Source organism: Suricata suricatta, chromosome 1, assembly GCF_006229205.1.
Source record: "Suricata suricatta isolate VVHF042 chromosome 1, meerkat_22Aug2017_6uvM2_HiC, whole genome shotgun sequence".
NCBI lineage: Eukaryota > Metazoa > Chordata > Mammalia > Carnivora > Herpestidae > Suricata > Suricata suricatta.
Genome location: NC_043700.1, coordinates 23,723,764 through 23,738,354, shown reverse-complemented (window position 1 = coordinate 23,738,354; position 14,591 = coordinate 23,723,764). Strand labels below are relative to the sequence as shown.

The 14,591-nt window shown below is 44.0% G+C and overlaps 1 protein-coding gene across 3 annotated transcripts in view; it reads left to right on the top strand.

Moving 5' to 3' along the window:
* Positions 1-10,703, top strand: part of TRMT9B (tRNA methyltransferase 9B (putative)) — a 70,779-nt gene extending 60,076 nt beyond the window's left edge. For 2 of the 3 annotated variants that reach the window (XM_029935338.1, XM_029935333.1), the window contains exon 5: positions 3,171-4,518. In XM_029935338.1, the coding sequence (XP_029791198.1) occupies positions 3,171-4,195 (1,025 nt within the window). In that variant the 3' untranslated portion in view covers positions 4,196-4,518. Of the gene's footprint in view, positions 1-3,170; positions 4,519-7,570; positions 7,733-7,980 lie in introns of those variants that run through there. The other variant, XR_003906886.1, reaches the window with a different exon arrangement.
* Positions 10,704-14,591: the final 3,888 nt, after the last annotated feature.

Sequence of the window (14,591 nt, the reverse complement as noted above, 5' to 3'; positions counted from 1 at the left end):
AACCTTAACATGAAGAAATGTAAATATATAAAGAGACATGGAAAAACAAAATATATATATTTGTTTGTATTTCCATGTCTCTTAATAATAATTTGAGAGGTCAGCCTCATATCTAATTATACAATCCGTATGTTTTGCTGACAGATCAGAGAAAGGAACACTTGTTCCACTTAGAGAATAGCTTGACAGTTCCATGAAGATTTAGCAATACGTTACGACAGTGCCGATCGACAATTTATTTTATGGCAGTCGTTCTCAGTGTGGGGTTACATTGCCCCCTTCACCCTTTGGGGACACTTGTCAATGTCTGGAGACATTTTTGGCTGGCTCAACTGGACGTGGGTACAACCTCCAGTCATCTAGTGGCTGGCCCCCTACAGCAAGGAATTATCTAGCCCAAAACATCAGCAGTGTTGAGGTTGCAAAACTCAGCTTTATGCTTTCAGTTAGAGGAGCCCTGCACACTGGAAAAGTTCAAGAACCACGTCGTAAAATACCAAGATACAGCAGGACTTTAAAGATGAACTTCTGTAACTTCCCGTCTAATTCTGGAATCCAGTACTTGAATTCAACCTACCTATTTTCTGGGGGTTTCTGTCTCAGCAGGAACATGTGGCTATAGGAAACATACATTGAGTTCTATTTTTTAAAGTTTACTTACTTATTTATTTTGAGAGAGAGAGAGTGCAAGCAGGAAGGGGCAGCGAGGGAGAAACAGAGTCCCAAGTCAACTCTGTGCTGTCAGCGCAGTGTGAGCTCCTTATGACTTGAGCCGAGACCAAGAGTCAGACAGTGACAGACTGAGGCCCCCAGGGGCCCCACTGAGTACTGTTTTTGCCTTTAAGTTGTAATTATGTAATTATCTTTTTCAAAGGGGATTTTTTTATCCTTTGTTTCCTGACATTGATAATTCACATAAATGCATCTTTACATCCCATTTGGGTTACATTTATAATGTTTTTAAATGGAATATATAGATGCATATATAATACCTTTTTTATATAATGAAGAAATCTTCATTTCTAAATTTTTTTCAAAAAATTCAGCCTAAAAATTAGTACTACATATTAACTATAAATATAAAACAATATAAAAGATTCAGATATTTCCTGCAATTATGCTATTAAAGTGAATCATCACATCGCAGATGTTTAAGGAACGCATATATATAAAGACTTTCTTCTTGTAAGAAAAGATTTCTTTTGAAGCCCAGAATCCTAAAATGTTGAAGACCTATGAATCTGCTAAAAAGAGATTACTATATTAAAGTAGTCCCATTTTCATGAATTTTTTTTTTTTTGGCCCTCAAAAGGAACATAGTCAACTGTCATTATTTGCAGTAATTATATTCTCTGAAGCCTCTGCAAACACCTAATTAGCAAATACAGAGTCATTATTCCCAGAGGAAATACAGGACTAGCTTCCTGTGAGCCTCTACTACTCACTGCATTTTTTGTCAGCTGATTAATACACAACCTTATTTTACATGTGTTTCCGTTTAAAGACAATGTATTTAATTTTGAACTCATGGCACCAGCCCGAACGAAGCTTATTTAACACAAGACATACCCCAGCTTCCCACGCTCAGGAACCCATGCGGCGCTGAGCACAATGCTCAGGGATCATTTTAAATGGCGCAATCACCAACAAAAAGCACAGAGTGCAAAGACCGTGATGCTAAACAGACCGCGAAAGGACACTTGCCGACAGGGAGAAGGCTGAAACGAGCAGGGAGAGGTCCCCTTGCCCAACCTCAGATGGACACACACACGCTGGGGGTTCCGTGCCGCCGGGTGTGTGCCAAGAAATGACCAGGAAAACACTGGGAGTGCTGTTTTGGGGGCTACAAATATATTTTGGTGAGTAGCAAAATTCGCAAATACAGAATTCGCAGATAACAAGGACTGACCACATTTCCTACATCTCTGGCAGGTGAGCTAGAGATTTATTTGCGCAAAACCACCATTACCAGCCGGCCCGCGGTGAGGGTCTCAGGAACCATTCATCCCGCCCGCCGTCTCCTCTTCCCACTCATACCTGAGCGCAGTGGCCACACTTCCCTTGGGACTAAGTTCCTACCTGAGACACGGGGTAGGCCCTACCCCCGCATGTGGAAAAACCACCTGATATTTTCTCTTGACAAAGTACTGTGATCAGAGTGCTCTGGAACTCATAGACGGGCATTTTCCACATACACTTTGATGAAAATATGCCTGATAACACACTTAAGACTGGATGAAGGCAGTCTTCCTTTAATTCCACTTTACCTTTGCAGGGACTGGAAGTAAAACAATGACCCATAGGTTGATTTTTAAAAACACATACACAACCGCTTTATATTAATATTTTAAAAAATTATAAGCAATCATTTGGACTTCTGCTGGGCTGGCTTATCTTTGCATGATCTAAGTAAGAAGACAATCTTTAGCATTTTTCTCCACTTCTCTTTGCTTTTTTAATTTTATTAACAGTGATTAGTGGTGTTAATCTTTCAGTGTGTAAGAAGTACCAATCATTCATTCAAGTAAGGAATTATCTCATAGTCTTCTACTAGGGAACACTTACCTAACATAGTGCTCTCATGAAAATTTCATTAATTCACATTGGGCATCCTTCTAGTTAACAAATTTCATAGGATTTGGAAACTGGAAGGATTTGGAACTTAAATTTTATTTATTTAAACAACATTTTTTAATGTTTATTTCTGAGAGAGAGCGTGCACGCAAGCAGGGGAGGGGCAGAGAGAGAGGGAGACACAAAATCTGAAGCAGGCTCAGGCTCCCAGCAGTCAGCACAGAGCCTGAGACTGGGGCTTGAACCCACGAACCATGACATCATGACCTGAGCTGAAGCTGGAGACAACTGACTGAGCCACTGAGGCACCCCCACATTATTTAAATGACTTACTATAGATGAACAAACTTGAAATCCATAGATGTTACATAATTGCCCAAGATAGGCTAAGTACAGGAGCCAAAGATAAGAATTCTCTCTCCCCTAAATCAAGGCTTTGCTTCCTCCCACGTGCCCTGCCCTTTAGGAAATACAGGGGCTTTACTGTGTTTTGAAATTACATTATACGAAATTGCATTACATGGAAAATACTAGTGTATAAATGTGAGAGTTTATGAATGCGTATTCACATTGAGATCTAGTTTCCTCTTTTTCAGTCATACATCACTTTTCTACAAAACAGAGAAGAATCAGAGCAATAAAAGAAATGGCCAGGGTCTTAGTTCCTGGAGGCCAGCTGATGATTTATGTTTGGGCCATGGAACAAAAGAACCGGCACTTTGAGAAGCAAGATGTGCTCGTCCCGTGGAACAGGGCCCTGTGCTCCCAGCTCTTCTCCGACTCCAGCCAGCTGGGGACAAAGCAGCAGTGTGGACACCCAGACAGAAGCCACCCCTACCATCCGTGTTCGGTCTGTAGCTGCTCTGGTTGTTTTCAAGAGCAAGGTCATTCCAAACGGTCCCACAGCATGGACTACGAGCCAACGATGGCCAGGGCCTGTTGTGCAAATACTTCTAAGGAAGGAGAGGAAGAAAATGGATTCTATAACACATTCGGAAAATCTTTTCGTTCCTGGTTTTTCTCTAGGTCTTTGGATGAATCAACTCTGAGGAAGCAGACGGAGAGAGTGAAGCCCCTGAAGGGTACAGAGCCTTGGGCCCACAGCGCTGTCTCCATCCAGCCTTCCAGACACTCCAGTTTAGACTTCGGTCACCGAGAGCCGTTTCCAACAAGAGAGCAAACTTTAGACGAAGATGTGTTTGTGGACACTTCGCGAAAACAAGTGGAGAGGCTGAGAGCGCCAGCCACAAATACGCCTCTGCTCGCCGACCAGCGAAGAGCAGTTAGGGGAAACGGAGGTGGGAATCTTCTGGAAAGCGCCAATGCCAATGTGAATCGTGTGAATGCAGGTGACATAGAGGAAGGCACCCCTTCTAGTAAAATACTGACAAGGACTTCTGCGGTCGACCCCACAGATTCCAACCCAGATGAGACCACTTCTGTCAAAGAACAAGAGCCTGTTTTGGATTCCAGAGCCTTCATGCGCTACTACCATGTGTTCCGAGAGGGCGAGCTCTACGGCCTGCTGACAGAGAACGTGTCAGAGCTGCACATTCTGAGCTCTGGGAATGATCACGGCAACTGGTGTATCATCGCTGAGAAAAAGGACAATTGTGATTGACTGGATCATGTTGGACGATTCCTCCAAAGAGTGGACTGCGGTCTCTTCACAGGGTCTGGTGTGGTTCCCTGAATTTGCGTCAACTTTATTATTTTTAGTGCATTTTTCTTTAGTGTCTAGAGATGATGAACTGACCATCTTTTAAATCTTTTGATGAACACAGAGCCTGGCATGGAAAGCGTATTCGTAAATTATTAATATAAGAGAAAAGCACAGCAGTAGAAAATGAACTTCAATATGGTTTTCCCTTTTCCCTGAAAGGTGGAATTATGATAAGGATACATGTATATCATTTTTCAGTATTATATGTGGATTTTAACAGAGTCGGGTTGTTGTCTTTTTTTTTTTTTCCATTACTATTGAAGTAGAGTCAACATATGACACTAGTTTCGGGTGCACAACATAGTGATTTGACAATTCTATACAAGAACAGCATTTTTATAATTAAAGGGGGTGATTCCCGCTTCTCCAGATTTGTCTGCAAGATAACACGTAAACCTCTTCCATGGCACACATGTAAATTGGATGATGGGATAAATTATTTTGTCGCCAAAGCCTTCCTCATACTTCAGAGAAGCCAGAGATGGTAGACACAAGTTGTTACAAGGATTTTCCTAAATGATAAGCAACTCGCTTCCAAATACGTAAAGGACAAAGCTTTCAATGTTGCTCAGAAGGTTTTTTTTTTCATTTATTTTTTGAGAGAGAGAGACACACAGAGTGTGAGCAGGGGAGGGTCAGAGAGAGGGGGAGACACAGAATCTGAAGCAGGCTCCAGGCTCTGAGCTGTCAGCACAGAGCCTGACACGGGGCTTGAACCCACAAACCATGAGATCATGACCTGAGCCGAAGTCAGCCACTTAACCGACTAAGTCACCTAGGCGCCCTGCTCAGAAGGTTTTTAAAGGCACTGTGAGCACGTAGGGAGTGGTAGGAGTGGGTATTAGAAGTTGTTGAAAGTACCTGAGTGGTATTTTTCAGACCTTAGTTGAAGCAAGAATGTCTACCTAAGACAGAGAGTGACTAAGGAGGAGTTTTCATCCAGAATGATGCTTTTCTTATGAACCGAAGGGATATTTAGGAAATGAGAATCAGGTTGAAACACCATTTTATTTCAGCTCTCAATATAAATAGATGGTTAAGGGGCAAGTTTTTGTCCTTGATAGAGGATCTGTTATTGGATTTTTAAAAATCCGGGCATTTATCTTGTTGAAAGCTACATTTTATTAGTTATATTAGGGATTTGGGCAGAATTAAGTCCTATGAATGAAAGGCTGACTTTCTGACACTCTGTAGACCTGCAAATAGATTGGATGTTGTACAGTCACCACATTTGTTCCAATTTAACCATGGATCTGTTTAAATCCATGGTGGATCAGAGACAGACATAATTGGAAGGCAACATTTGACAGAAGCCCTTTTAATCTATGGACCACTGTAACCCTGGACAAAAACCAATTCTTGTTTTGTGTAACATTTCATTTCTTTGGGGTTCTTTTTCCCTTCAGCGATCGTGCTCCATCTTAAAATAGCGATCCTACTTTCAAAGGGACATGAGTTATTTTTAATGTTTATCCAAAAATGACTGATGTGTGTAATTCTCATTTGGCTTCAAAATGAGACATCATCGCCGTTTTGCTTGGTGAGGCTGTCTGGTGGAAAGGAGGCGTATGATTTGTAATTGTTCAGTGCCCAGCCTACACTTGAGGGACAATGAAAACAGACCTAGAAGTGGAATATAAATTAACCTAGTGTCTTCCATTTCTTAAATTAGGACATTAAACATGAGGATAAGCGGTTTTCTTGGTAGAAAGAAAATATTCCCAGAGTTGGAGAAGTTCTTGCAATTAAGGCTTGATGGCCCCTTTATTATGAGTGGGCTTTTCCTCTCCTTGCAGCTTGTTGGCACTTATATCCTCAATCCCAGCCTTGCTGCTAGAAATCTGCCTGAAGTCCTGTCTTTCTGGTGGTAACGTGCCACTTACGTGGAACTCGGTTTATCAGACTGCTCCAGAAAAGCTCTGCGCTAACTTGTGTGAGCAACTTCCTATGCATACACCCTACTTTACATAGTATGGTTCTTGAGAAAGAATTTCACATAATTTTGACAAGACTGTAAATAAGAAGCCATTTAATAATAGCAATCTTTCATTCTAGATCTGCCGAGCACAAGAATTCTATGCATCCAGACATTATTTTGTACGTAAATACTTAACTCTGCAGTTGATAACCTCTTTCTGGTACATCCGTGTGAAAACCACTCTTAACGCTAACTTCTGCCTTTGGAGATACGTACATATATATCATTGAAGAGCCAAGCTGATGTAAATATCGTAATCATTTAAAATTCTTGGTCTTCCTTTGGACTGTCCTCAAAAGGAAATACAAATCATAAGCGAGTGTAGGCATACACAGTTTACTTGCAAGGATTCGGTCTGCCTTAACTGGCTTAATTATAGATGTCACTGATCCACCTGAAGGAATATGAAAACATGGACTCCGTTATTCATACTGGATCAGACAGTCTCTCCTGTTCCTCGCTGGCACCCCTGCAGAGTCCCACAGCCGAAGTAACCGGAAATGTTTGGGAGATTACCAGAAGGTTCTTCCTTACTGGCTTACTGATGCCTCACTGACCTATTTAAGGATTCCATACAAACAGTCAAATGATTTGGGGCAAACTGCATTAACATGGGGAAAGAATGCAATCCAAATAACATTATAGCGGGAGTCATGCATGTGACCTATGTAAATTATTATTTTTTAAATTGTCACTAAAGTGTCAATGTAACGACCAAACCATGTGGCAAATATCTCAGATGATCTTATTGGTCTGGTGCTCCTTTCTTATCACACTGTTCTGTGCAGGATGCTGTATGATTCTTGTGTCTACTTTGTCCTTCTGGGTTCTTCCAAATTCTAGATGTCAATCGAGAATTCCTCTATATTTTCATTGACCATTAATTGAATGGGCAAATACTAGAGGTATTCCAGAAAGAAAACAATTCAGATACAAATCATCCAGGAACATTAAGGTCAATGAATATCAATGCCACACCAAAAATAAGCACATATTTTTTAAAATAAAAATAAATAGGTTTGGAGGAGGACAGAAGGACTAACCACGCTGTTGAACTTGGTTGGGAGCTGTGAGCACTCAGTTTAGAAAGAATGGAGGACAGGAGGTCTAAGTACTGGCTAAGCAGATGCATCCTAGGAGAAACAAATTAGGGTAGGCCTGAGCTTTTCTCTGCTATCATGTAGAAAATATGAAATGGTAATTATAAGAGCAGCTAATTTTTCCTTAAATTTAACAATTATTTTATCTGTAATCCTCACCACAGCCCTCTGAGATACATTGTTTCCATCTTACAGATATAGAAGACTGAGGCATAAAGATATTAATTAAATTGCCTGACATCACACCCATAGTCAGTATCATACATGTAGGAAGGCGCAGGCTCCCAGCCTGAGCTCTGCAGCACAACACCGTATACACGCGGTCATGGACAAGGCAGATTCTAAGAGCCTTTCAAGGTAAGTGTGATTAACCTCTTTACAAATGAATTTCAGCAAAGTTAAGCAAATTATTAAGTACAATAATTGGACAGTAACCCCTTACAGAGTTCCCCCATCTTTATACCTTTTTTTTTTAATCTGTAAGTCCGTTTCAATTGAATTTTAATTTTTAAAAGAAGTCTTTGGTCACAAAAATGGTCTCTGATCACATCTCTCCAACTCTTCCCACCCTTTAATCATTGTATTACTATTTTTCCATTTTATAGGTCAGAAAACGGAGGCTACTCAGACATTTAACTCCTTTTATTTGTTGACGGAACCCTGCCCTGTGCCAGATACGTAGGATATAAGCCAGGGAGTACATAGCACGTGTGTAGAGTGTGTGCAGAATATGAAAAGGACGCGGCCTGACGGCGCCAGGCCGGGACAGATACCTATGACCACGTTGTACTGTTTAATTGAACACATGAAACTCCCTCTCAGAGAATCACCACACATATTAGCATATTCAAGTCCTACCCTAAAGTGATCTTGGACTTAACTGAGCTTGCCCTTGGCACATGAACATCCTCCAACACAAGCATTCGGAGAAGCATATTTAAGAAAATAATGTGTCTGATAGAATAAAACGCAGACTCCTTCGGATGGCAAAGCTCTTCCTAAACTGACTGCCAACTATTTTTCAGCCTCCTCTCCTGTGATCGCACCCACTTTTTTCTGTTCTGCAGTCTGCTTTAAACAAGGCCTTTATTAGAAATTACGTAATGACAAGTAATTATCACGTCCCCTAGATATAAACTGGGATTTCAAATGCCATCACTGTAATCCTTCTCCAGAGAAAAATGCATGGTGTGGGCTTCACTCCACCAATTCAAAGGGCATATGAGGTAAGTGTCATCGCACACCCGTCCAGCAGATGGAAAAGCCACGGGAACAGAAAGGCATGACGGAGGCTTCCGCAGACCCCAAACCAGCTTGCTTCCCTCCTCTTTTCCCAGCCCTGACTCCAAACTCTGATTACTGGCTTCACAGCACACACTCCTGGTCAATCGTCCACAGAACTGGAGCAGGGACGCTTTACAAGAAGTCTCACCAACCAAGAACGGGGATTACGATGCAGACAGAAAGCTTTCAGGCATGGCAGACACACACATACACACACACACACACACACACACACACACACACACACAGAAACCTAAGGTTGCTGACAAAGAGAAAACGCTAACTGTGATTTGTCCCATTTCCCCACTGGTCCCACAGCATGGGATGCAGACTTTTATATTCTGTCCCTCTCTGGATGCAAGTCTTCCTCAGGTGACTAGGCGCCCACGATGGCCTATCTGGATGGGATTGGGGCTAGCATGCCATCCGTATGCCCAATCTGATGGACCTCTTCTGAGAACCCTTCGTCACACTTGATCCCTCATTTGGCAAATAAATATATATTTTTGTCTCTTCTTCAACTGCAGCTGGGAGAAATAAAGCTTACCTCTACCCAATTAATTAGTAATTAATCCATACGAAGCAATGCATTTTCTCCATGTGAAATATTCGCTTTTCTCTGGCTACTACCTCCACATGGAGAAGACGGTGGGTCACCATGGTTAATCTGTCTCCAGTGTCACTGAAAAAGTGACATTTATATTTGCACACACCCTGCAAGGAATTTGCTTGAATGACAAGCATTTCTGTAATGCGCTAAACACACCACTTCCATCAGATTATCTACCAACGTAGCTGGAGGGACTCCCTTGGGGAAGGACTCACTCAGCTCCGAAGGCTCACTGCCGCGACCCTGGTGGGGGTTCCGAGAAACTGCATCCGTGAAAATGGTCCTTTGTTTTAAGATGCTCTCGTATATATTCTATAATGTATATATTACATAGCTGTAATAGCTATATATATGTGTGTGTGTGTGTATATATATATATGTATATATAGCTAGACATCTAGCATTAGTTGTTATTAGTGACCAAGAAAAAGTAGTCCCGACAATGTACTTGTCCAAACATTAAATTACCAATTACCATAGAAGTGCACTTCACTAGTAGATTTTTTGTTTGTTTCAGGGAAATGGAAAACTCATTGTTAAATATTGCTCTGCTTCTTCTGATGTAGACATGTCTATTTGTATCAAAAGTGCAAAAACCTTTTTTCTACAATCAAAAGTTTAGCTTTTCCCGGAAGCAGCTAGCGATAGGTTTAAAAGCACAAACTGATGTAAAACATCTTGACTGTTGTCATCATCTGAAGATCTTTTATTTGCATTAACCAATGATGTTTAGGATTTTTTTGTAATCAGTATTATTTAAAACGGTGTCATCTGTATGCCTAGGACTTATGTGAGGCAGTTTACTTCAATTATGTGTGAGGGTACTTTTCAAAACTGTTACTAGACAAACAAAAGTTTGCTCTCATCTGCACTTTGAGTGCGATGGGACAGGTCTTGTTCCCGGTCCACTCAGACAGACACCTCTGCTTATACTTAAAGAGAATTGGGCAGATTTGTATTTGAATTCTATTATCGTTGTCTAAAGGAAACCAAACTAACCATTTAATAACAGATTGTCTCAAAGGGTTCGTTAAAGAATATTATTGACTAACAAATCTTTTAAGACGAATAAAAATGTGTTAGACTATCCCAAAGGTGTGTGGACATTCGGTACCGATATTGAAAGAACGTCATTTTTTACCTTCTTGGAAGGCAGGCACCGCCACTGACCCACGCCAGCGGCAGGCTGCCAGCTCCTTCCCGGAGTCGGGGTGTCAGGTGTGAGGTAGTGGGGCACTGTGCCCGCCACTGCTGGGGCCCTAACGCAGCTCGGCTGGGCGTCCCAGCGGCAGGTGGCGCCCTGGCCGGGCGGGGCTGGGGGACAAGCCTGACCCATGCTCGGGGATGGGCTGGGAGAAGCTACATTTCCCCGAGCATCCGTTTGCCCCTCAGGGCGGCTGCTCAAGGCAAACCAATAAAGTCCTGAAAACAAAATACACTCTGCGCCAATCTTTTGGTTAGAATCCATGAAACCTCAGACATGCGTCTTACACTCTTTGGCAGAAATATCTGTTTTAAAACATTGCTAATGGGGTGCCTGGGTGGCTCAGTCAGTTAAGCATCTGACTCTGACTCAGGTCATGATCTTGCAGTTCGTGAGTTTGAGCCCCGCGTTGGGCTCTGTGCTGACAGCTCAGAGCCTGGAGCCTGCTTCGGATTCTGTGTCTCCCTCTCTCTCTGCCTCTACCCCTTCCCCTCCCCCCAAAAAACATGCCAGTTATTGTCCTTAGAAACCATCATTTCCTCCATCTTTGTGCTCATCTTCCATTGTTTGAAATATCCAAGCATAAATTCAGCTGAAGAGCTGTCTCCTTAACAGGTTTGTCAGATTTTAGTTTTCTCTATGGTTGGACCCAAAGGAAATAAAGCTTAGTACCTGGTTTTTACTGTACTCATCACTCCCCACTCAGTTCCCAGGGATAGTCCCCACGAAGCTGCACCCCCGAGCAGCCTCAGCCAGTGAAAAACTGCCAGGTCTTTGAACCCCCAGGGACCTTAGTTGCCAATGACTCCAAGAAGGAGGCATTTGCGCCAACAGGACCCAGGCCTGCCTTTCCGCCAGCACGCCACGCTGTTTGCACGTGCTGTGGTCCTCTCGTCCCCCGGATCTTCCCGGACAACTGCCTGAACTCCCTGCTCTGTGTTGCGTTTCTTCTTCATCATCCTATAGCCCTTTCCATTTAGGGTATTTTACAGCATTACACACCATATTTACCTTTAGCAATTAAAAACCTTCATTTAAAAAAATAAACATTTTTTTATTTTTGAGAGAGAGAGAGAGAGAGAATGAGCAGGGGAGGGGCAGAGACAGAGGGAGACAATCCAAAGCAGGCACCAGGTTCTGAGCTGTCAGCATACAGCCCGATGCAGGGCTTGAACACATGAACCATGAGATATGACCTGAGCCAAAGCTGGATGTTTAACCGACTGAGCCACCCAGGTGCTCCCAAACCTCCTTGAATCATCCACAGTGTTTTCCCAATTTAAAACAAGGTGGGGTGGGGCCCCAGCGAGCTAATAAAGACCTTTCCAGCTCGTCATTTTTCTGCTTGGTATCTTTGTCCTCCATGTCAGCCCAGCCCCAACCTCCAGGAACAAACCCGAATTTGCCATTATTGTTTGAGAAGGCGCAGGGAGGGAGAGAGAATGAGTGGGGGAGGGGCAGAGGGAGAGAGAGAATGCCAATGGAGCCCAACGTGGGGCTCAGTCTCACAACCATGATTTCTTAACCTGAAGTGAAATCGAGAGCCGGACGCTTAACCAACTGAGCCACCCAGGCGCCCCTCGCATTTGCCGTTTTAAAGGGCCTGCTGGAAATGGTGTGAAGGAGCTCTCCCACCCACCGCTGACCCCAGCCTGCCTTTCAGGGAGGTAGGGTCTGGCTCTGGCTGGTGGAATCCACCATCTGGGATCAGCTGGCTGCAGAGGGCCATGTCTCAACTGCACTTTGTTTTCCACCAAGACAACCTCCCCTCTTAGATCCTGTGCGACTAAGTCCCTGCTCTCATCAGCCGCTAAGACTCCCAGTGTGAAGAATACGTCTTCATTTACCCGTGAGATTTTAACGACAGTCCCCCCTTATCTGCAAGGAATATCTTCTGAGTCGCCCAGTGGATGCCTGAAACCACGGATAGTACCGAACCCTCTATATACTGTGCTTTTTCCTACACATATGCACTGACGATAAAGTTTAATTCACATATTAAACACAGTGAAAGAGTAACAACAGCTAGTCATAAATAGAACTACAATCTGTGAAAATTTATTTATTAAAAACACAGCACTCACCCTTCCTGTGGCAACGTGAGATGATAAAACGCCAACACGACGACGTGAAGCGAGGTCACAGAGTGAGTTTGTGCCGCAGCAGGAGGGCAGGAACCAGGAGCGCTCGGCCGACTGAGGCTGACTGTGGCAGTGACCCCGCGGAGAGGGGAGGCCGCGGCTGAGTCCCTGTGAAATCCACGACGTGCGCTGCGTCCTCGGCGGGAGCTGATCAAGGGCGAAAATGAAATCACCTGTGACCTATATTGAACCATCAGGGACTCGCCTTTTCTTTCACTTGAAAAGAAAGGGGCCTCAGTATTTGGCTAAGTGTACAATGAAGGGCATGACATTTTGAGATACAAAGGGAAATAAATCCCTTCCGGGTTCAGAGCTCTCTGGCTCCAGAGGAGAACAAGACCACGAAGTCAGCCCCGGCCGTGCCTTTGAGAGCGCAGCGCCGGGAGGGTTTGTCAGTGGGGGTGCCGCACTGAGAGAGGCGGGCGGCTCTCCTCACTCGGGCCAGTGGAGGCAGCGGGCCGGGTACCCCGACTCTGCCCCGGGAGCGGAAGGAACATGACAGGGGCCGGCCCCCTGGGTACCAGAAGCCTGAGCACTAGCCCCCCGTTCGGGAAGCTTGGCAAAGATTCCTATGCCCAGGCTTGGCATGCAGTGGGTGGAGCCGCCATCTTCAAATGGTATGGTGGGCCTCCTCCACAGGCCTTGTTCCTTCCTGTATGTGCGACCAGAGTGGCCATCCTGGACGCGGGGAGGGTGGGGAGCTGCCTGTGGCCATCTGCATCAGGGACAACTGGAAGATTCTCATCAAAAGAAATGTGGCTGGACCCCCAAATTTCAATGACATGAAAGACCCCATGTGAGGCTGATTGTTGGGGGGTCCTAATCCCCTCCCACACTCGGCTGTCTTACTGAGAGGGGAACCTGAGTGCTGAGCTGAGGCGGCTTGCCCGTCCCCACACGAGCAGAGCTGCCCGGCGGGATCTGAAGAAACTCACCCACACCGTCTCCTGAGGCCTCGGCCCTCAAAAGCGGGTGATATGTGGAGAACTTGTCTTTTTTCACCCAAGAAAGACACTGAAAACATGGGAACAGAAAGCGCTCATTTTTCCGTAATTTTAAAGGTGGTGATTTAGGTGCACCTGGGTGGCTCAGTCTGCAGAGTTGACTTGATTTCAGCTCAGGATCTCAGGGTCGTCAGATCAAGCTCTGTGTTGGGCTCCATGCAGGGTCTGGAGTCTGCTTAAGATTCTCTTTCTCTCAATAATAAACAAATAACTTAAAAAATAAAAAATAAAGATACTGATTTAAAATCTCTTCATTTCTCTGTATTTTGTGTTAAACAACTTTTGAACAATTCCTCTGGGCAAGGGGCCTTCTAGATACTGTTGGAGATTTTCCAAGAATAAGATACAGTTCCAGGTCCTGTAGAATTAAAGATGAGCAGGACCAATGTGCACATTTCTCTCTTTCTGGAATATTCTTCCAGTCTCCATTTGGCCCAATTTAATCATGGTTCCATCTCAGCTGAAATGTATATTGCTCAAGTGGGCCTTTGGTGCCCCTGCCCTAACCCAGACCAGATAGAAGTTATGGTCTCACATCCAGATGGCCAACAGACACATGAATCGATGCTCAGCGTCACTCATCATCAGGGAAATACAAATCAAAACCACACTGAGATACCACCTCACACCAGTCAGAGTGGCTAAAATGAACAAATCAAGAGACTATAGGTGCTGGCGAGGGTGTGGAGAGATGGGCACCCTCCTACACTGTTGGTGGGAATGTAACCTGGTGCAGCCACTCTGGAAAACAGTGTGGAGGTTCCTCAAAAAACTATCAATAGAACTCCCTTATGACCCAGCAATAGCCCTGCTGGGGATTTACCCAAGAGATACAGAATTGCTGATGCATAGGAGCACATGTACCCCAGTGTTCATAGCAGCACTGTCAACAACAGCCAAAACATGGAAAGAGCCTAAATGTCCATCACCTGATGAGTGGATCAAGAAGATGTGGTATATATACACAATGGAG